General features: G+C 39.5%; 1 protein-coding gene across 1 annotated transcript in view; it reads right to left on the reverse strand.

Moving 5' to 3' along the window:
- LOC102966740 (SPHK1 interactor, AKAP domain containing) overlaps positions 1-23851 on the reverse strand; it is a 160401-nt gene extending 136550 nt beyond the window's left edge. Inside the window, exon 1 of the mRNA XM_042995545.1 lies at positions 23786-23851. Coding sequence (XP_042851479.1) covers positions 23786-23817 — 32 coding nt within the window. The 5' untranslated portion in view covers positions 23818-23851. The remainder of the gene's footprint in view (positions 1-23785) is intronic.
- Positions 23852-24242: the final 391 nt, after the last annotated feature.

Raw genomic sequence — 24242 nt, forward strand, 5'->3', positions numbered from 1 at the left:
AATTTCAGAACCTTCCAACCTAGTGTATGGGTATCTGGAGGTGAAGAGCACTTTGTGCTTCTCAAGTCTAATGTTTTAATATTAAGATTAATACTGGGGGGGGGGTGGCGCCTGAGTGGCTCAGTGCGTTAAGCATCTGACTTCAGCTCAGGTCATGATCTCACAGTTTGTGAGTTTGAGCCCCGTGTCTGTCTCTGTGCTGACAGCTCAGAGCCTGGAGCCTGCTTCGGATTCTGTGTCTCCCTCTCTCTCTGCTCCTCCCCAGCTCGTGCTCGGTCTTTCTCTCAGAAATGAATAAATGTTTAAAAAAATTAAAAAAAAGATTAATATTGGGGCACCTGGGTGGCTCAGTTGGTTAAGGACCAACTCTTGATTTCAGCTCAGGTCACGATCTCATGGTTCATGAGATGGAGCCCCATGTCGCGCTCTGCGATAAACTTTAAAAGAATTAATGTTAAAAGAAAAACAGATTTTTATGGAAATTGAATGCCTTGTAGTTAATTTTCTATGCCATTCTTATCTGCAGGTATGTTCTAGTATTACCTCAAATCTCAAAATATAGACATATGGGAGCAAATGGTAAATAAGGAGTCCGTGAAATTATTTTTGCATCTCTATGGCTGACAGTTACTGGTACATGATTAGAATTCAAGACATTTTTACTGTGTGGATAAAGATGCTCGAGGAGACCATGGCAGTGAAACATCAGAGCAATCAAAGCAGGAGATATCTGGTGTGGGGGGATGGGGTACATCTGTGGTCATATAAGAAGACCTCCAGTCTATGTCATTCACTAAGCATTATAATTTTCTCTGGAAAGGTCTTGTATGCTTTCTTTAGATTTAGTCCTGAAAAATTCATACTTATTGATAGCACATAAATTTCCCGTTTTAATTTCGCTTTTTGTGTGTGGGTCATATGAAAAAGTGTGCTTTATGTGTGTGGTTTGATTTATACTCAGCAAACACGCTAAACTCATTTATTTTAGTAAATTTATCTGTAGATTTTTTTTTGTGTGTGCACACAATCAAGTAAACCACAAATTCTGAGAGTTTTGGTTTCTTCTTTGCCTTTTATTTTATTTTATTTTATTTTATTTTATTTTATTTATTTTATTTTATTCTGTTGTGTTTTGTTTTGTTTCTCATTATTGCCTTCCTGCCTTGGCTAAATCTTTAGTGAAATGTTGGACAGAGTAATGCAAACATCCTTAAAATTACAGCACTATGTATTATGCTTGCTCTAGGTTTCTATTAAGGAAGTTCTTGTCTCTTTATATTTTTCTAGAGTTTTTATCCTACTAATCATAAAAGGATGTTACATTTTATCAAGTGTCTTTTTACATTTACTGATATAATCATGTTGCTTTCTTCCTTTGGACTGCTAATTTGATGAATTATAACTGATTTGTAATATTAAATCAGTCTTAAATTTCAGAGAGCAACTCAATTTGATGATTTTTATATGTTGTGGGACATAGCTTGCTAACATTTTGGTTGGGAACGTCTTTTCCTCTGTCATCATGAATGAGATTGACTATATTTCCTTTCTTCCCTTGTCAGATTAATATCAAGGTTATACCAGCTTCTTAAATATATTGAGGGCATTCCTCTTCTTTTATTTGCTGGGAGATTTTAGGTGCTACAGAAATTATCTATTACCAAATATATGGCAGAAAAATTCAGTGAGGCTCTCTGGGAGTGGAGCTCTCCTGTTGTAAGGGTTTTGACCACAGAGTTGGTATCTCTAATATTTATGTTGGTTTCTATTTCCTCTTCAGTACTTTGGCAAGTCATATTTTTATTAAAAATTGCCTTTTTTAATCCAAATTGTGTATAGATGTGTGTATATATATGTATATGTATATATATATATGTATATATATATATATATATTCATACTATTACTATAAGTTTGTCTATAGTATCTATAGTGATGTCCTTTTTTTTTTGTCATTCCTATAACTACTTCACCTATCCCCTTTTTAAATGAAGTATGTCAGGGTTTTTTGCCATTTCAAAGTCAATCCTTTATAGTCTATGTTTACTTTTGACTGTATTAATTTCTGATTTTACTATTATTTACTTTCTTTGAGGTTATTTTGCTGTTCTTTTTAAAAACTTAGGAGATAGATACTATAATCTTTAGGCTTTCTTTCTTCTTTTTTTTTTAATGTATGCCTGTAGGGCTATAAATTATTCTCCTACAATGGTTTTCCCTGAGCTCCAAAAGTTTTGAAAAGTGGCGTGGCTATTATCCTTCAATTCAAAGACTTTGGAATTTTCATTATAATTTTGTTAATTTTATTTCCATTTATATGGGAAATATTAATTTATCTTTTCATTGTTGACTTCTAGTTGAACTGCATTTTACTCAGATAATATGCTGTGCATAGCATAACTGTGATCTTTGGTATTTGTTACCAATTGCTTTATAATCCAATGTATGGACCATTTCTGTAAATGTTATATGTACTTTGCAGGTTTGGGTTGTAGTATTCTATATATGTCCATTATGTTGGTTGTGATTGTCTAAGCTCATATTGATGTTTTTGGATAAATTCTTTTTATATTTAGGTCCACGTATCTATTTTAATTTTAAGGATACTTTGTTATGTGAATACAAATATAAAATGGTAGGTATACCTTGCTGATTATTTGACACTTTTCATTATGCAGTGACATACTTAACTTCTGGCAATGCCCTTCTATTTCAAAGGCCACTTTGTCTGATAAAGCTAAATCAGTTTTTTTTTTTATTGTTGTTAGCTACTGAACAGTGTGGTTTTTTCATCCTTTTAGTATTTTATGTTTTAAGTGTCTTATTTTCTTGAATTCGCAAAATCCAAATTATGATTTTTGCATTTTATTTGGAGCACCTAGTCTATTTACTTTTTTTTCTTCTACATTTATTTATTTTTGAGAGACAGAGACAGAGCACGAGCAGGGGAGGGGAAGAGAGAGAAGGAGACCTAGAATCCAAAGCAGGCTTGAGGCTCTGAGCTGTCAGCACAGAGACCGATGTGGGGCTCCGATTCACTAACCGCAAGATCATGACCTGAGCTGAAGTTGGATTCCCAACCAGCTGGGATATTCCCAGGTGCCCATATAGTTGTCTTCATTTTTAAGAACAGTTTTAGATTTACAGAGATCTCCCATGTATACCACACCCAGTTTCCCCTATTATTCATAATTTATATTACTGTGATATATATATATATTTAATGTTTATTAATTTTTTAAATGTTTATTTATTTTTGAGGGGGTGGGGGAGGAGGGAAGGGTATATAGAGAGGGAGACACAGAATCTGAAGCAGGTCCCAGGCTCTGAGCTGTCAGCACAGAGCCCGACGCGGGGCTTGAACTCACCAACCGTGAGATCATGACCTGAGCTGAAGTCAGACGCCCAACCGACTGAGCCACCAAGGCACCCCAGTTTATTTACCTTTAATGTAACTGTTGATATATTTAAAATCTTTTGTAATTTTCTTCAGTAACACTCCCAGTTTTTGTCTGTAAGAAAATATCTTTATCTATTCTTGTAAGATATTTTCACAAGGCAATTATTTTCCTTTTTAAACTGGCAATTATTTTCCTTCATACGGTGAAGGTATCACTTCATTATCTTTGGATACCCATTGTTGATTTTGTGATGTCAGCTGTCAATCTAATTGTTAGTTTTTAAAGGTAATGCGTCTTTTTTCTGGCTACTTTTAAGATTTTCTTTAAAAGATTTTAAGATTTGATGGCCTGCTGATATTTAGCTAATAATTCTTTATTATCATATCAACTTTTCAGTTCTTTTAGTCAATTTTAAAATGTTTTATTTTAAATTCGGCCATTTTCAGCAAGAGATTGATGAGTAATTTTGTTATATTACTGGAATTAAAACTCACAGGTCTTTAAAAGCTTTCTGGTGGTATGGTAAAGGACACACAGAAAGAGAAAAATAGTACCGATAGGTTGCAAAGGGGAGAAAAATGTGTGTTACAAACAAGTGATGCATCTCCTGAAAAGCACTTCATGAAGAATTAGAAGCAATTGGGTGGAGAAGGAAGTAGATAACTAGGTGACCTATAGATCTGAAGTCACTCAGACTTTTCACACAGTAGGAGCACACTGGCGAAAACAGTAATAACAATGGCAATAATGCTTATTAGATGACTCCCATTAGAGGTTAAATAAAACCATCTTCATTTTTTATGAAGATTAACCTATAGCTAAAATGGCTTACATTTTTCAAGGTAGACCTGATTGCAAATCATTTGCAGGACTGCCCTTCAAAAACACATACGTGCCAAGGGTAAGTGTCTTGATTTTAAATTCGAAAAATATGGTCTTCATATATAGATGTACACAGCACACAATCTCTTGACAAGCAGGCATAGTGTAAAGCGAGTGTACCTCTGCACGATAGATCAAAGTGCCCGGTGGGTGAAAACACAGTCTGTGAGTTCATTGATAATCGTTGAATCTTAAATTTTTGAGTTATAAGTTCATTATAAAAATATGCTGCCATTGTGTTTATAAATTTCATTTTGCAGAAAAAGCTTCGGTAGGTGACTCGCATACAAAATTCAGATAGGATGCATGCTACCTGTCTGCCAGAGCTGAATTGTTTGCTCCACAAGGCATTTTCATCCTCATGGAAGTTGCACAACACAATCCAACATGTTAGAGATACAGGTAGAGTGATCAAATTTTCTACTAAACTCCAGTTTAATTTACAAAAAAAAAAGGCAACTTAAAAATGATCAGGTGTTAGAATGAGATACAAAAATAAAGGAAAGAATCAGACATCTACTTTCTCTTTTTTCATGAGTTCACTCAATTAAAAACAAAAGTAAATGAGTGAACAAATAAAAGCATAGGCAAAATGCAGGACATTGTATTAAGTCCTAAGCTACAATGCTTAAAAACACTCCGCTTGAAACAGAAAAATATACCTGCATTTTCCACTTCATGAGAATAGTATGTAAGCCAGAGGGGCTTAGAGCTTCCTCTGAGCTTTTATATTTCAGAGGAAAATTGTAGTTAAAAATAATGAAGCTTTAATTTGGGCAGCTCTTCAGGAACTGGAAAAAAACGATACTACTGGCTAAATTATATCTTTGCACAATTTGTAGATAAACTATTTTTATTTTTTAATGTTTATTCACTTTTGAGACAGAGAGAGGCAGAGCACTAGTGGGTGAAGGGGCAGAGAGAGAAAGAGATACAGGATCTGAAGCAGGCTCCAGGCTCTGAGCTGTCAGCACAGAGCCCAACGTGGGGCTCGAACGCATGAACTGTGAGATCATGACCTGAGCTGAAGTCAGACGCTTAACCGACTGAGCCACTCAGGCGCCCCTCGCTAAACTATTTTTAAGCCAACTAACCATTTACAAAGATTCTCATTTAATGAACTTGAAAAACATTCGTTTTTGTTTTTTTTTAATAGTATTGCAACATTCCTCCTTTTTTGTGCAAACCATATTCCTAATAGCAAATGCATTTCTGATACCATGAGGCATAATCAAACTGTTCAACTGTATTTTTTCATCCAGGTTAATCCCAATGATTGAGGTATCATCGGCATAGTTTCTTATTTCATCCTTAAAACTCCTTTTGCCCCACCTTTTGATTTCAGAAGGTGAAATCAAGGCCTAGAGCTGGAACCTTCTGTCAGAAGGTTCGCGATGAATCCTCCTGTCACTCATTCAGCAGTAGCTATTTCTGAGATAAAATTTGACAGAGTAAGAATCCTTTGCTTTCTAAAGGCAGACATAGGAAGATAAAGCAATCAGAACACAGACTATTAAAGAGCTAGAATCTATATGTAGCTACTATTAATAAGAACTTCCAGTATTATGTCACATAGAAATCATAGCAACATAAAACACTACTCAATGAAAAGACCATAAAATGAATATAAATATGTATTTCAGCTTGTAGAACTCCACAGATTCCCAAACACTCAAGATTCAAGACACCTTGACTTGTTCTTGGAAATCACATTTCTTTCTAGCAGAGGCGGAGCACGGAATTTTACTGAGGCCGAGCAGATGAACACGTTTCATCATTATTAGGACAATATAGCCATTGTCACAGCAGGTCGATGCCGTTGCCTCATTAGATGGCACTGAGAAACGTGAACTGAGAGCAGTGAGCAAATTGAGCAAATCCAGCTGGGGAGACTACGTCAAGACACTTCGAGGCTGCTTAGTGCCTTAAAACACTAGTGTTCCTAGTGCCAGGAACATATTTCTGAGGCAAATCCTGTAATTTAAGATTTATGGCAAATTATAGTTGCAAACAGGCAAGAGAACTTCTACGTGGCACAGCAAGGAGGGAAAGCAAAGCCTCCAAGTTCAGGAGCTGCTGTTAAGTGTAGCTCAGGGAGGGAACGCAGCCGACCATTAAGCTTATTAGCCTGTTTCTTTGCAAAGTAGAAACGAGTGTGTCCTAGATAGGAGATCATCGCGGTGAGAAAGGTCTTCCCTTGTGAAAGATTTAAGCAAAAATATGCCAACTAAGAGGACGAGACTTTTTCTTTCCCCTTCAAGACCTATCTTGAGATAAGATTACTATGTTTTATGCATACCTTCACAGTGTCTATATGCTGATTTCTCAGAGAATCTGACATGCGCGTCTCAAATGTAGCTACATCCTGATTGTGATAGACCTACAAACAGCAATCACAAGGAAGCTTTATATACGTGTGTTCTTGAGGTGTACTGTGGGGTTGCCCAACAGCTCAATTCTTTTCCACTGTAGATGGAATAGAGTTTACCCTCCCAGCCAAAATTACAAGTGTAAGGCTGACCTCAAGAAATAGTAGGAGTTATATATATCAGACCTTTTAGCCACTGATTCAGTTACCTCTGAGTTTCTCATTTTCTTAGGCAAGACCTTCCAGAAATGCGCAAGCATTTCATTTTTCCTAAAATGCTCAATCAAAATAGAATTTCTTTCTAACAATGTGCTAAGGTCTAATAGCCACTTTGTAAGCAGAAAAAGCAGAATGGAACATAAGCCTTTCTAAGCAACCATAAAGCTAAGTAGAAATCTGCGTGCACTTTTTTTTTAATTCCTTCAACCAATAGCTACTGAGCACCAAGCATTGTATGAAGAGCTCAAGACACTGCAGTGAATAAAACAAAAAGCCTTGCCTTCGTGGCATTTACGTTGTAATGAAGGAGAGAAACAAAAAAGCAATACATAAAACTAGAATAAGGAAAAGAACACCTGAATATTATTCTAGTGAAGTAAATATCTTCATAGTGTTTGCTTAGCTTTCTCTGCATAAAAGTAATGAGAATTGGGGCAAGAAACATTAATATACAAGTTCAAGGTAGTGAAATAATTTAGCCCAAATCACACAGCACATCAAAGAACGCCTCAGACCAGATCTGTCAATTCCATGCCTTGGGATTTTTCCATTACAAAGCACTGTCTACACGGTATCCAAGGTAAATTAAATGTTCCCAAAGAGTTGTGTATTGAATATCATGAAAATACAATCTCTGAATTATCTGAAAAATTAGATGTATATCTGAATATTTCACGCTTCTCCACTCATAGGTTCAAGGAAAGCAGGACTCGACAAGAATAGAATGAGGCAGCTGGGTAGTCAGCAGTGGAACACCTGTTATTCTCTTTTCTATTTGTTTTTTACAGAAATTACTTTCAGAGGAATTCAAAGTCTATTTGCCTCACTGCAGGTGTTTCTATTACTGTAGCCTATTAATATGGCATTAAAGGATGTATTATATTGATGGAAAAGCAATGGAAAAAAGTTAGGGAGCAGCACGTTTGTAAGGGGAAGGGTATCCCCTGCCCACAGGGACTACTGGAATTTGGATGAGTTGGACTGCTTGACTATTGCTAGGAAAGCCTTCTTTGGAGAATCTTGAAAATAAATACCTTGGCTGAAATATTTTCACTGATTATTTGAATGTCTGCAGAAGGGCAGTAGTTGTTCTGTCTAGGTTGAATAATTATGATTCTTGAAAGTAAAGTCACCAAGAAAAACAAGGAACCAAAGCTTCAATAATGTTGCTATTCATTAAATCACAGTTAGTCGCCTGCTGCAGAGTGATGTGGAAATGCCAGGGGCAAAACAGCATGCCAAGCTTAGTGCAGCTAATTATGACTGATATGCTTGCAAAAAGTCAGGAATAATGCAGAGGATTGGATAACACACTCACGGATTCACTTCCTCCATGACTTTGCACTAAAGCAAAGCAACTGGGAACATCATCTAGTGGATTTAATCAGTGCTGATGTTCAGTGTTGATCCTCTATTCGAACAACTCCTATTTATTGTACAAATTGTCCACTAACTGCCCTGGGGAGCAGTGGAGTCAGGGTTCCTGTCTAGGTTGTGGGACCTCTAGATCTGAGCTCTCCACCACTGTCCCACTAACCAACTTAGACATAGTCCGTGTTCCTAAAGATGAGGTCAAAGCAAAAATTGTACCAGACAAAACTGGGCAGGTACAGAAGACTATATGCAGGGCTATTGCAAAAGGGGAGACAGAGAGAGAGAGAGAGAGAGAGAGAGAGAGAGAGCGCAGAATGCGGTCTAAACTCAACATCATGAAAACAAAGAGTGGGAGAATTTTTAAGAGCAGAGGGGTGGTGGTGGTGTTAATTGGTCTTACCCAAAGGAAAAGTAAACTTTCTCATATCTTCATGGCAGTAGACAGTTTTATAACTTGGAGCAAAGGTGCCTACACAAGCTAGGCTCTTCCCTTCCTACAGAAAGTGGGAGATCGGGAGATTGGGGTGCTATCTCGCATGATGTTTATGTTTCAAAGAGGCTTTCTCCAGGTAATGGAATTCCAAGTAATGTCTTAACAAAAACATTCCTGGGTTGTAAAACACAATAAGAGGCTTCTCAAAGGACTTATATCTCAGAGGAGCAGAGAAATCATTTATAAGTTTGCTAAAGAAAATGCTATAAAGAAAGGAAAGCCTGGGACTGGAGTCAGGAATATGATGTCTAAAGTTTAGCCAGGCTGAGGGGAATGTCAAGTCCGTCTTGGTGGGTGGACTGCGGGTGCTTCCAACATCAAACCCTTGGCTTCCCTTCCGTCCTCATTTCTCACCACAGGGAACCACACATTTCGCTTCTACACCGTCATCACTATGTCTGTGGAAATAATTTCTATAAAAGTGTGTCCTTAAAATCTCCCTCCAGACTAATCAACTGTTTGTTGACTACTCCTGGGAATATGGTCAGGCTCTGGGAGCCAATCTGTGACACCTAGTTGGTTAGAAAAGGGAGCAGAGGAATGTGGCATTCCCTACCCCCAGCTTCCAGGTAAGGGCTTTAATATGAAAACCTTCATCACCTTGAGGAAGGTAGATTAAAGAGCAGTCAATTCAGCTTGGTTTGGTTTTGAATGTATCTGCGAGGCGATGCTGTCAGTGGAATTAGCGGGATTGGAAACAGGAAGTGTGTAATGTCTTATTAATCATGTCCGTGTTCTCTGTGATCATGACATTCAAATGTCTTTAGTTAGAACTATGAGAACCTTCTCAATTAAATGCTTTGATATATTTATTTGGCTAAAGGTAAGCTTTTATATGCCAATCAAAGATACTTTGATGGAACAATGTTTTTTAAGTGTACTCTTTCAACATCCTGTAAACCTTTGCCTATTTGTAAGGCAATCAATGTTTGGATCCAGTGTCTTTGGGCTCAGTGCCCCTTTCCTCACATGGACTTTGCTAGTCTTCCGGGAGATATTAGCATCGACGTTCTCTGCGCTAACAGAGAAACGTGGCTCAAGGAGTATTAGGTAAAAGGTATATTTAAATGATTCATCTTCCTTGATGCTTTTCATACACTCAATCTAAATTACCACATGTGCATCAAGAATAGACCAAGAATTGTGAGACATTTCGGAAACAGAAAGACTTCTGTAATCTTAACTATGGTGGAGATTTCCAGACGACTGAGTTTTTGAAATATTCAATTGCACCTGCATGGCTTCATTAGATAATCGGCTCATCTACAGATAACGTTTGTGAAGATGGAAAAGATTTCCAGCAGTGCCCTTCCCTGGAGACAATCTGGTAAACCTGAAGTCACTGGAACTTATCTGCCCCCAGCAAATCAGGTGTCCTTGTTATTCATTAGCCTGTCCCTGCAGTTTCAAGATTGTATAAGAAAGCAAATGGACCGACCACTAACAATTAGTCTCTGGTAAAGATCCCTCCCCAGTTGAGTGTTTATCTCTGTCCACTGCATCAATACCTTTGATGGTTATTTTCTGTTGATGATTTAAGAGGTTGTGATTTTGTCTAAATAAAATGCTAATAAACTTAAATACATCTTGGAAAAGATGCGGGAAGAAGAAAATGATGTTGGAGAACTCTTTCCCACATGTCAAACCATCTCCAAATAAGCGTCTGGCAGAGTGAGATCAGTTAATTTTGGAAGAGAAAAATCAATGAGGGTGATGACGTGACAGATATTTTCACAAGAGACTGACTTGAGAGTCGAAGAATTAAAGGGAGCACCAACAAAATTGATGAGGGCTGCTGAATACAGAACTAACACTGTTTATGATATTGTGACCAAAAGTGCCATGTTAACGACAATTTTGACGGGGAAATTGGATCTTCCAATCCAATCAACACCGAACCCATTATCTGTTGTTTACATGATTCATACTTACTTTCTTATTTTTAAAATACTGATCAAATAAACTAATTTGTATAAATTGTATGATTTTTAAACATAAAGTTTCCAATCAGATGTCTGAGTTGCATTCGCTCTTTAATGGCATTTCCTCTTCGTCATGAATGTACTTCAGGTACTTTTTCCAGGTTCCACTCATTCTTACATGATGAAGATGGCACACAAATCACTGGCTTTCATTCCTCCTCCTCTCAAATAAGCAAGGAAGTCTTGCCCACTATTTTTTTTCTTTGCTCCCAACCACCATACCAGTCCCATATTGTCTTCAAGGTTAAAACTTGGATTAGATCTTCACCTTTTCCGCCTCCCTCTTTATATATGCCTTGTCCATCCTATGGAAAATATCTTAGACCTCATGGAAAAACTGAGAAAAATGCCATCATTAATATTTTGTTGATATGCGTTCTCCTTCAAGAAGGATGACTGGGATCTACATGGGCTGATGTGATTAAGGCTGGGAGGACAGCTTCTCTGGAGAACATGTTCTCTGGATACTGAATTGCCTTCTTGGACACTTTTTTAAATAATGATTCATGTGATAAAACTGCAGCTCATTTTCTAAATGTCAAGGTTCTTATGAAGTCACCACTTTTTTTCTTCTTTCTTTCTTTCTTTCTTTCTTTCTTTCTTTCTTTCTTTTTTTTCTTTCTTCTCCTTCTCCTTCCCCTTCCCCTTCTTCTTCTCCTTCTTCTTCTTTTCCTTTGCCAGAAAGGAAGGCTAATGGTTTAACAGAATGCTAGGTCAGATCATTGACTTATTGATAATTAGACAGGTGAAGTGTATGCACCTATTTAATTTCTATTTTGAAGCACTGTTAATTCGTTCAGAAAAAAAAAAAGTAGAAATTAGTGCATAAGTCAGCAATGAGCTCGTCATGTTGGGCCAAGGTTTCACATAGAAGAAAATGACTTCAGCTGTATTTTTTACCTGAATGTTATTTTTGGTTTAAATTACTGCAATAAATTGTTTGCATAAACTAAGTGGGAGTACTGGTTACTCCAGCGGTAAATGAATGCATAAATCTATTCATAGGCATTAACTATCAAAAGTTACTTATTGCATTCTTATTAAGTTCTCATTATTATGTTAAAAATTATAGATTTTTTAGAACAAAAAGCAATTAAGTGTGTTGTTTAACTTATGTTAATATTAAAGTATAAAGAGAGAAAATCATGAAGTCTCCTTATATCTCTGGAAGCAAAGTCAAATATTTAAGAATTCCTCTTTTACTTAATGCATTTTAATACCTAAGCAAAGTATGCTAAAATATAAAATTTACAAACTGAAAAGGGCACTTTTAGGCACTAATACTTGATATGAATTGATATCCAATACGTACAGATATATTTTTTAAATGTGTGGATAACATTGTGGGGTTTTTATTATTTTATTTTTTAAGCTTATTTTGAGAGAGAGTGAAAGGGGTAGGGGCAGAGAGAGAGAGAGAGGGAGAGACAGAATCCCAAGCAGGCTCCACACTGTCAGCGAGGAGCCCGACGCAGGGCTCGATCTCACGAATCATGACCCAAGATCATGACCCAAGCTGAAACCAATAGTCAGAGACTTAACCCACTAAGCCACCCAGGGGCCCCACATCGTGTTTGATAAATAATTAAAAATTACATCTCACAAAGCTTTAGCATTCTATTTTGTGATATGTTTATTCTGAAGCAGTTGGCTTTACTTTAATCTTAATTATCTCATAATCATTTTAAAGAAACTGCTTCTAACTTCTCAGATACAATCAGGCTATCGTCAAAGAAAGTCTAATTAAATACAAATAGACCATTATCTTATATGAGTCCCAGTTTGCCACAGATGAATTTAATTCCTCCAATACACAGGAAAATTACTCTTTTGCATTGCTTATAAATAAAATGATTGATTGTGTGAGTGACTTAATGATGGATATTTCATCTTGTTCCATGAAGAATTTGTAACAGCTAACAGAAAAGATAGATACAATAAAATGGTAAAACAGAGGTTAAATTTCAAGGCTAAGGAAAATAGAAATTATAACAAAAGGCCAGTATCATGGTTCAAAACAGCACACATATTCAGGCAATAAACTCCTACATGTTTGTTACAACTGAATTTTGAATTTGTTTTTGGGGATTTCTGAAGCTGAACTGACATGGAAACGTGAGCAGATATACAGATATCATAGTTCTTGAGGAAAAGTAAAGAAGGTATTTAGATGTGGGTGAGAGACGAGTTTGCTGTGCCAGAAAATGCCAAGAGCTTCTATGTTTTGGACCTTATTATTAGCATTATTTAAAAAAAAATCCAATGCAATGGTAAGTCAAGAGCTCAAGGTTTTATTCTTGGCCCTACCTCCAAATATCTGTATGATTTGAATAATTCATTTTAACTTTTCATGACTTCAATTTCTTTATCTGTAAAGGTAGGGGATTTAGCAAAGTGACCTTTACTGAAGTTTTCTGTAGCTCTGAAATCCCATAATCAATGGGTTCCCATTTCTCCAGCACAGAGAGAAATCATTTGATCTTTTCAAAGGACATATTTTACAGGTAAACTTCATTTTTTTAAGGTTTATTTATCTATTTGGAGACACAGAGAGAGAGAGACAGAGAACAAGCATGGTGGGGAGGCAGAGAAAGAGAGGAAGAGAGAGAATCTCAATCCGGCTCTGCACTCTCAGCGCAGAGCCTGATGCGGGGCTTGATCACACAAACTGTGAGATCATGACCTGAGCCAAAATCGAGAGTTGGACGCTGAGCCCACTGAGCCACCCAGGCGCCCCTATAGGTAAATGTCTTGATAGGGAGAAGTTGTTTTAAGAAGTTATTTTTAAGAAATTGTTTAAAGAAGTTAAGGATCACCTGTCGATCATGTCAAATAAGAGAACTGATCAGTTTTGTGAGCCTGAGAGACGTCACTCAGGAAATGAAACAAGAAACCCGAGTCAGCATGTGCCGGGTGGGAATCTACTTCCTAGTGCGTTTCCTTCCATTGGCAATGCCACGTGCCTCCACAGTGATCTACGAGGAAAGCAGGAAATCAGTCTTGCTCTATCCCAGAATCTTGAAGGTGTCAGGAGTGAGTGTCTGATCACTAGCTGTTGCTTGATGTCTGACCCTCCCGTCCTCCTCTTCTGTTGACATGTTACCAGAATTACTGTGCAGCATTAGAAGCATCTAATGTGAAGTTGGAGGTCTAATGTCATTGCCTATCTTGAACATGGTGTGGAGTCAAAGTGGCCTTTGAAAATCCCTTATGAGGCTCATAAAGCATGAGGCACGCTGAATTTTGTGAAAAAGTCTTATGAAGTTATTTGCGTGTACATGTGTACTATACAGAAATGCAGAATATGTAATAAAATACAAGGTAAGTATAAGCTTACCATCTTTTCAATAATGAGAGAGCCAGAGAGACGAAAAAATTTAAAAAAGGAAAAAGGAACATGTAGCTTTGAATCTGCACGAGTTAAATGTGCTCGTGGCATGCCATTAATACCCCTAAATAGCAGCAGCTCTGTGGGACTGTGAAATGGGCAAGGTGTGAACTGATATCAGGATGAGTGTCATTCCCAGTTCACTTTCCATGTCCTCAGGAGGAGAGACCTACAGGCCACAGTTTTCATTGCTATTATGTGGAGCTGGTCCATAGGGCCTGCTTCCTGACCGCTTCAACAGGTGGTCAAGGCGAGTTCCATTTCTCCCTTTCTCCAATCCCCTCTTCTTATCACTGCATGTTAGTGATGAGAATCTATGGAAGTCCAGAGCAAAAGGAGAATTCTGTGAGGTCCCTTGGAAACCGTCACGAGCCAGTCAATAGCCCATCAGACTACCTACCATTTCAACCTTGAAAGTGACAGGGTCAGGCACAATGGGTCAGGTTACGGTGCAGTTTCGAAAACCTCCAAAATATCAGACGATTAACATCACAAAGGTCTATGTCTTGCTCATGTTACCCATCCATCACGGACTGGCTGAGACCTCTGCTTCAAGCTGTGCTCGGTCCAAAACTCAGGCTGATAGAGCGGCAACTACACGAAATATGTTATACACCATGGCGGAAAGCTGGAGAAATGAAGCAAATCATACATGCCCTCTTTAACACTTCCACTTGGAAGAGACATGCCCCTTCTGCACAATTTGCATTGACTCAAACAAATCAGATGGCCATACCTTGTACCAAGGAGATGAGCAAGTGTAATCCTTCCCCACACTTAGGAAGACAGCACGAAATATTTGCTGGATAGCTTTAATGACCATTGCAACAAACAGATGTGCCAAAGAGTGAATTCTTTAAGGTCTCCAAGTCCACTTTGATCTGGCCTTATGTTCTTAAATAAACTTGAGGACGGCTCAGCTACATGAATGATTCACATATCGCAGTGAAGAAACCAACCATCCTGTCACTTTTCCCCTTTATTTAAGAAAGAAGGAGGAGACAGGCACCTAGGTGGCTCAGTCAGTTGAGCATCGGACTCTTGATTTTGGCTCAAGTCATGACCTCAGGGTTGTGGGATTGAGCCTGCTTGGAATTCTCCCTCTCCCTCTCTCTCTCGCTTTCTCCCTTTGCCCCTCTCCTCTGCTTGTGGGCTCTCTCCTTCTCTAAAATATTTTTTTAAAAAAAGAAAGAAAAGAAGAAGAAGGGGAGAGAGAGAAAGGGGGCACTCTTAGTAGAATCTCAAGTTCTCTTTCAGAGCCAGTACGATGAATTTTTTAGTTAAATTAATCCCTGTGGTGGAAAGAGTAATGGGCCCCCAAAGATGTCCATGGTCAAATCCCCATAACCCGTGCATATGTTATTACATGGCAAAGCAGAATCAAGTTTCAAGATGGAATTAAGGTTACTTATCAGCTGACCTTGATGTAGGGAGATTATCTTGGATAATCTGGATGGATCCCAGTGTGATCATCAGGATTCTTAAAAGTGCAAAAGGGAAGCAGAAGAAGAGGCCAGAAGTCAGAAGGACATGATGTAAGAGCTCAACCTACCATTGCTGGCTTTGAAGATGGAGGAAAGGTGCCATCAGACAAACACTACAAGCAGCCTGTGGAAGTCAGAAAAGGCAAGGAAACAGATTCCTCCATAGAGCCTCCTGAAAAGAATGCGGTCCTGTCAACACCTTGATTTGCTTCCCGTGACACCCGTGGCAGACTTCCGACATACAGAATTTTAAGATAATATATTTGTGTCGTTTTAAGCCACTGATTTTGTGGCAATTTGTTAAAGCAAAATAGAAAACTAATATAACACCTTTATGTTTTTTTAAACTGACTTGTACTTCTAAAACCATGGCTCCCCTAAGGAGTTCTGTTAACTGTCTCAATAATTTGGTGATGTGGTGTGTATTTTCAATCGAAGGAACAAAAAGAAGCACAGTGGTCTGTAAATTATTTTTTTTAGAGAGGAATTCTTTCAAACCGTATGTCCAAATAAGTCACCTCTTCTGTTTCACGCAGAATGCGGCTTGGTGTGCATGTAGAGGTTTTGGTGCCTGGATTCTTAGACCTCTTTGGGAACAAACACAAACTTTTAATTCATGTGCTTGACTCCACTGGCTGTCATGTGCTGGGTTTCCACTGCTTTCCTCTGCAGGAATTTTGTGTCAAAATCTCTTACAGTATCCACCTGTCTTCACAGCTGCTTTTGATTTGGAAACCATATTTTGAGAAAGATTGAATCAAAAGACATTTAGAAAAAAAATGGCATGTTGAAATTATATACTAGGCTCATCAAAGGCAAGAACAATTTCTTACTCATCATTATATATGCTTCGGTAACTTTCTTAGAATAGGAGTTAAAAACTATCTGAAATAAATGAAACCATACGGCATGAATAAGTTCTAGGTCTCCATAGTGGGAATGTACATGTATCATGAAATTAAGAAGGGCAGTGATGTAGTGATACAACATTTCACACACTGGAATATGAAAAGCAGGGTCCAAATTCTGACTCTGTCACTCACTAATTGAGTGATCTTGGGCAAGTCATTTAACCCTACTAAGCTTAAATTCCTTCACCTTTAAAACAGGAATAAAATAATTGCACTGACTTCCAGTTTCCACTCGGGGAAACTCTATCACACTTGTATAGATAAGATGTCTGGCTTTTAATAAAAAAAACTTTACGTCATGTGAAAAGGTAGGGGGAATAAAACCACTTCCAAGGGATGGACAAAGCAACCAATAGAACCAGATGTGACTATGTCACAGATGTTCAACTATCTGGCAAAAAACTCAAAATAATGATTATTAGGTTAATGACTGGTGGAAAAGGTACAATGTGTGCAAGCTCACAGGGGTAATTTCTGTAGAGGAAAAATCAAATGAAAATGTTAGAAATGCAAACCACTATAATTGAATGAAGAATTCCTCTAATGACTTCTTCAGTAGAATCAACTCAGCTGAGTAAAGAGTCAATGAATTTGAAGCAGGTCAATACAAACTACTTAAACAAAAGGATAAACAATAGAATAAAACTAGCTAACGAATAAAACTAGCTAACTAATAAAACTAACTAACTAACTAACTAACTAACTAACTAACTAACAAAACCAAGCCAGAAGAGAGTATCCAAGAGCTGTATCCTGATATATGTACTGTCGGAATTCTGGAGGGGGAAGACAGAATGAGAACAGGGTAGGAAACACATCAGAGATTACGTATTTATTTTTTTCAGAATTATTAACAGACACCAAACTACAGATCCAAGAAGCTCCGAGGACACCATGTGGAATAAATGCAACACACAGGTGCACGTGTGCACACACCCTCCCCGCTCCACCCCCCCCCCCCACCTTGGCCTATCACATTCAAACTGCTCTAAATAAGAGATTAAAAAGAAAATTTTGAAGGCAGGCAGGAAAAAAGGACATGTAACATTGGAAGGAGCCAAAATAAGAATGAAAACCGTTTCTTAGCACAAACCGTAAACCCAGAAGACAATAAAGTGTCATCTTTAAAACAATGAAAGAAAAAATATCTTGCCAACCCAGAAAGCTATACTCATAAGAAATGATTCAAGAAGTAAAGGAAAAATTGACATTTTTCTCAGGCAAACAAAAACTGAGAAAAGTCATTGCCAAGAGACATTCCTTATAAGAAATGTTAAAGGAAGTTTTTTGGACAGAAAAATATAAATAGTAAATTAACAGAGAAGATAAAATAGAATCATTAAAGAATTCTCAACCCAAAGGAAGGCAGAAAAGAGGAAAAAAGGAACAAATAGATAACACAAACAGAAAATAGCTAGTTAGTTGGTGAATTTTAATCCAGACTTTCTAGAATCAAAATAAATATGAATGGTCTAAACATACTAATTAAAAGAGATTATCAGATGGGATTTTTTTTTAAAGGAAGATAGAATAGCCTGTCTATAAGAAATAAATTAAATACGAAGATTTAGACAGGTTAAGAGTGGAAGGACAAAAAAAGATAAACCAAGAGAAAGCTGGAGTAGATATGCCAATATCAGCTAAGGTATGCTTCCTGTCTGACTTATGTGGGCTGTTCATCAGCACTGATTTTAAAAATCGATCATGAAACACACGTACTTAGAGGAGTTTGTTAAGTATGATAAGCAGCAAAAGACAAAGGTTCACTGCTCAATGTATGTCACACATACTATCTCAATTCTTATAATGGTTGCCCCAGTGTGGATAACCAATAACTGCCAAGTGGTAGAAGCAGGATGTTAATCACCGTGAAAAATTCTTTAAAAAAAAAAAAAAGATTTTGTTATACCTTCTGTGAGCATTATGCTGCTCTCCCTATGGGGAGGCATTAAAAATAAGCCAACCAGAGTGCCTGGGTCGCTCAGTAGGTTAAGCATTCAACTCTTGATTTCAGCTCAGGTCATGATCTCAGTTCATGGGATCGAGCCCCACATCAGGCTCTGCACGGACATCGCGAAGCCTGCTTGGGATTCTCTCTCTCCCTCTCTGTCAAAATAAATAAACATTTTCTCAGTTAAAAATGAACCAATCCATTCTCTAAGCTGGACTTTTTTTTTGGATGGGTATATCGCTTCAGTTTCTTTAAATGACTTAACTTCATCTGTCACTTTTAGGAGAATGAGATGTTCATCCATATCAGGCCCAATTGAGAGTCATTGTTTCTGTCTATAACACTGTGGGTTAGAAATAAAAGCGACCCAGCAGAGTAGCATACTCAGGGTCTATATCATTACATCCAGGAGAAGACAGAAGAGCCACAGGTCAAGCAACTTGCCTAGTCACAGCCATCAATTCCAGAACAGGACTAAACACTAGGTCTCCTGACATCAAATACACCACTTTACAAGTCTCCGTAGCTGTTACTCTCATGCACAGAATAAAACCCCATTAAAATGAATAGTACCAGACAAAGGCAACCCCTTGTGAATGAGAAGAGCTCTAACAGTTTATTTAAAAACTGATTATTGGGTATCAGATACATATTTTATACTAAAGGAACCACATGGACAGATACCAGGGGCCCCTAAAAGTGTATGTGAAATGTGGGATTATCGGTGAACTTCTAGACTCTTTATAATATTGTTTTTATGGTAAATTGTCTTCAGAGTTTCTGTCTCTTCTTCAGATACCTAATATGCTGCAGCAATGTGGATCTCAGAGTCCTCAGTACCAGGACTGACTAATTCCCAGTTTCTTTCTCTAAAGGAAATAGGACCTCTTGGGTCATGTTTCTTTGAAAATTCTGAGTTGGAGAATGTGGTCACATCAGCACTGCTCTTGAAGAGAATGTGATTTCCAGGAATGAGAATGGCCTTCAGCTTACACTAAATTTAAGACAGTGTCTGTTGTTTGTCCTTGATCCTCAAATTGTTAGGAGTGATGGATTCATCTTTTCTGAGAGTTTCAGATATCTAGGACACAGAAATGTCATGTCCTATTGATTTTTTCTTTTTGTATAAATTCGAAAACAGATAACCTTTCAATAAAAACTGGATAGAAGACCATAGTCTAGTTTATAGTATTACCTTGTTTGCTCCATTAAAAAGAAAAAAATCTAGGGGGCGCCTGGGTGGCTCGGTCGGTTAAGCGTCCGACTTCGGCTCAGGTCATGATCTCGCGGTCCGTGAGTTCGAGCCCCGTGTCGGGCTCTGTGCTGACAGCTCAGAGCCTGGAGCCTGTTTCAGATTCTGTGTCTCCCTCTCTCTCTGCCCCTCCCCTGTTCATGCTCTGTCTCTCTCTGTCTCAAAAATAAATAAACATTAAAAAAAAAAAAAAAGAAAGAAAAAAATCTAGTTGTTTTTCTCCAGAACCAGCACTCCTAGAGAAAAGCCTGGAGATTCTGGCGGGTTGTAGTGAAATGTTGCTAGGTTAAACTTAGGTTTGGTTAAAATAAACTCACAGGAAATCTAAATCAAAAGAGTTTATTTTTTTCAAAAGTCGATCTTTGTTCGATAAGTTACTCATTCAAAGTGCCATATAAAAGCATTACTGAAATAGAATCCAGTAAGCCAAACGAAATGAAATAAAAAAAAAATAGTACAGTATAAAAAATCCAAGTGATTTAGGAAATGAGACGTCCCCTTTCTGAAACTTCAAATTCAACCTTAGATGTGATCAAGGTGACAACTTATTTCTGTTCACAAAAATGACATTTTCAGTATTTGTTGGCTTTAAAAGATGACCTTGCTTTTAGGCTGCCCCCATGTGTTCTAATGATACCAGTGTTGGTCCCAACTGTGCATCAGAAATCTTTTTCCCCCTTTTGAAAAAAAAAAAAAAGGTATGGATTTTTAATCAATACAAGAAAGAAAATTAAACCTGAAGCCAGAAGAACTCTGTGGATGACTCAGTTTTGCTACATACTATTGCGTGGCTTTTTAAATCCAATTATTTTCTTCATTTAATTTCCTTTTCCTTCAAATTTTTCAACTAGGAAGTGGGGATGATTATATCTGTTGTATTCACTCACAGGGATGTGACTGATCGAACAATTGCATACATAGGCTAACACTTCATAAAATATAAACCTTAATTTACACACGCCAGTTACCAATGCAAGTGAGGGTACCCTTCCGTCCATCACCAGTAGTTACTATACTGTAGTGCAGGGTACCACGGCATGGAACATCCTGGGTGAAGAGTCCTGGGATTCTCTTTCATTTTCATAATACTTAGTTTTGCCACCTTAGCAAATCAAATAAACTTTTTGTAAAATAAATGACTATCTTAAAAACTTTCAGATTTCATTTTTTTTTTTTGCTTTTTGTTTTTTTCTTTTTTGTTTTATGTTTTTCGCTCAAACTAGACTACTAGTCAGGATACAGGTGGGGTCTGGACCTACAACGCAACTAACATGGGAACATTTCATCTTTCCACAGCTCAGCCCCATTATTGGAAACACCTTCCAGCTTTGACAACCAGTGATTTAAAGAAATCTGTAATGTGATCCACATAATGTATTGTAGACTTAAAAGTGTCATATTAAGAACTAATTGGAGCTTTCACAGAGGTAAGGTAATATATAGTATAACAACCCAAAGAAGCATAAACAATTCCTTCAAAAAAAAAACCATGCTTCAAAGCATCTACAGTGTATGAATCACATACAAGTTTTAGATCAATCTTGACAAAACACTGCTTGAATAAAATTTCGTTTATATCTTTGATTCCCTGAAAAATTTCAGAACATGTAAAAGCCAACACACCAAAAATTCTATAATTAACTCAATGTATAGCTAGATCATTTTCTTTTTCCTACCCCATTGCCAAACAAAATTTCTTCAATGGCATTATAATTCTTTATAGAAAAAGTGATTTATAATCACTCAATTTAGTAAACACTGAAAACATTATTTCATATTTAGACAGCACACATATTGATCGACCACAATTTGATTTTTTCTGACCATTGCCATATTCTTGTAAAAGCTTGTGTAGAGTTTCCAGTGATCAATTCTTTATTCAGTTTTGTGGACAAGTGGAATGAATAATACAGCATTTCCATACACTGTTTTGTAATTCTAGTTTACTTTTTGTATATCAATGCCTGTGGCTTCCAATTAAATATTATAGAAAGTAAATTATGTTTCTTGTATTCAGTGAAATAGAGGATCAAACTAACTCATCTATTAGAGTTAACTGAATATCTCTCATATGAGTAAGGATGCTGATAAAATATCTGAATTACTACACCGATTTGTGGAAATGTGATATGTCTTGGTGAATGGACAAAAATATTCAAAATTAAATTCAAAATTTAATTTGCTGCAGCTGATATTAAATCAATATTAATATTTTTACAGAGCAATATCATTGCCATTGGTCCGCTCTTCATAAGGTCATTTTTTTTTTTTTTTACAATACTGCAACAGAAATAATGTTAAGGAATAATTGGCAGAATGAATTTTAATATTTCAGAAAATGTCCCAGCTTTTGAATAGGAATACAATCTTGATTCAGGCCCAGCACCCTTGATCTGCAAACTTGCATTTAACGCAATCCGTCTCCTACCAGAAGTGTCTCTGTTGGAATGTGGGAATCACACAGTTTACCATTTCAATTCTCGTGATCTCAGGTAGCAAAACCCCCAATTGGCTTCACTTTCAAATGCCTCACACTTTTCCCTAAAAATCAGTAGCAATGTGTGTGTGTGTGTGTGTGTGTGTGTGTACATATATATATACATAACTTAAAAAAAAATCTTCCTGTGGTCTTAACTGTCTTTTTCATGCATTAGGGCAGAATGGAAAGACTTCATGGTAGTTTGACCGTGTCTGTCCCCAGGGTTAGAGATTTTTCACTTTACAGCAGCTTCAGGCCAGGCATAGACACCACCGTGGGCCTTTTCCGACCCTTTCGCTACCCCGCAGAAAAGGGATGCTTAAAAAGGAAATTGCCTGTGGAGCTGGGAAAGCTCCATTTCATTACAGAATATAAATAAAGACTTCAAGTCTCTAGATGGCAGCCTTCAACGCGCTTGAAAAGCAGTCTCGGTCCTTTGCCACCCCCCACCCCCCTCGACTCTCATCCCCATCTTGGCCGCTTGGCAATATAGTATCTGCTGCATGTGTGCCCTCGCCCTTGGATGTTGGGTTTCGCTGCTCTCCAAGAATGCGAGCTGAAAAATGTTTATTCCTGTGCCTGATCATCTCGGCTGGAACTGCCTAGAAGTGTGCTTGGGGGAAAAGGGGGGAGTAGGGGATGACAAGATGAGCGACACCTATAAGCCCCTCGCCTAGGAGAGGTGGGGCTGTGCGGGCGGCAGTGAGACCCCCGCACCCCCCTCGCGGAGCCGCAGCTCGGGGTGGTCGCTCCGCGAGCTGCGCAAAGAGCGCAAAACCACCTGCTCGGCTCAGGGAACGGCGGCGCTCCAGCCTCAGTTTACCGCTAAGGTTTATGGGGGGGGTGAAATATAAAAATCTCAGTTTCCCAAATTCGCAAAGGACTGAGTCTGAGGGAGCGCGGAACCGGGGCAAAGGGAGAGAAGGAGACCGGAAGAGACGCCTCCCAGGGAAACACGCTGCTCCCACCCGGCCGAGTCGGAGGCGGCGTCCCCGACCCACCCCGCGTGGGGACCCCAGGCTGGGGTGGAGGCCGGCGGCGCGCTCGGCCAGCGCAGACCGGCCTAGGATGTGGGGACGCTTGGGGCGGGTGGGACTGGAGCGGACCGGGTCTTGCCGTCCCAGGTCTCGGTGGGGCGCAGCCTGGGTGCCGTCGGGGATTAGGGGCAACCCCCCCCCTCCTTCGCACCCCCTTGCCCAGACCCAAATGCACGGGGATGGGGTACTCTGCCCTGGTCTCGCTCCTCCTCGGCTCATCCCCACCTAGGAGCCCGTCCCCCCACAGGGCGCGAAACCCGCGCAGGCTGTGCCCACGGAAAGTCTGGCTCCCGCCGCGTACAGCCGACCCCAGCCCCGACCCCCGAGGCGGGCCCGGGCTGTCCCCCGACCCCGAGCCGCCCCGGCGCGCAGGCCGCACCCAGCTCCGCGCCCGGTGGTGCACTAGACGGGGGCCCACCGTCCCCCGGGGGCCGCTCGCTCGGCCGGGGCCAGACCAAGCCGAGCTCAGACCCTGGAGTCCCCGGAGCAAGTTCGGGAGCGACCCGGGGCGCGCGACGGAGTTCGAGGGCCACTGGGTGGGGCCAAGGGGGAAGCGGGTCTTACCTCGGTACGGAGAGCAGGGAGTTGCCATCCATTGGCGACGCGCGCGCGGGGGAGAAAGGCGGCAAGCGCGCGCGAAGGACGGAAGTCTGGCGCGAGGAGCCGGTGCCCGGAGCGCACGGACGGGCGCGCGCAGGCTGGGACCGCTGTCGGGGACACGCTCCGCCCCGGCCGGGAAGCGCTGCCCGCCGCGACCGCTGGGAGCTCCCCTCCCCGTCGCCCCTCCGATCGCGCTGGCTCGCTGGGCCCGAGCTCCAGCCCTTTGCCCTCCGCCGCCGCAGACCCGGTCCAGGGCTCTGGAGGCTCCCTCGGAGCTTTCCCGACCTCTCCCGGAGCCCAGCAGAGGGGACTCTGGATGTCTCTCTCCCCGCCCTGCCGTCGCGTCTCCTCCCCTCTGCCTCTGGGGTGCGGCGGGTCTCAGCCCTGAAGTTGTTCACCCACTTTCCCTCGTTCGCGCTCT

The sequence above is a fragment of the Panthera tigris genome, chromosome C1, assembly GCF_018350195.1.
Source record: "Panthera tigris isolate Pti1 chromosome C1, P.tigris_Pti1_mat1.1, whole genome shotgun sequence".
NCBI classification, from domain to species: Eukaryota; Metazoa; Chordata; class Mammalia; order Carnivora; family Felidae; genus Panthera; species Panthera tigris.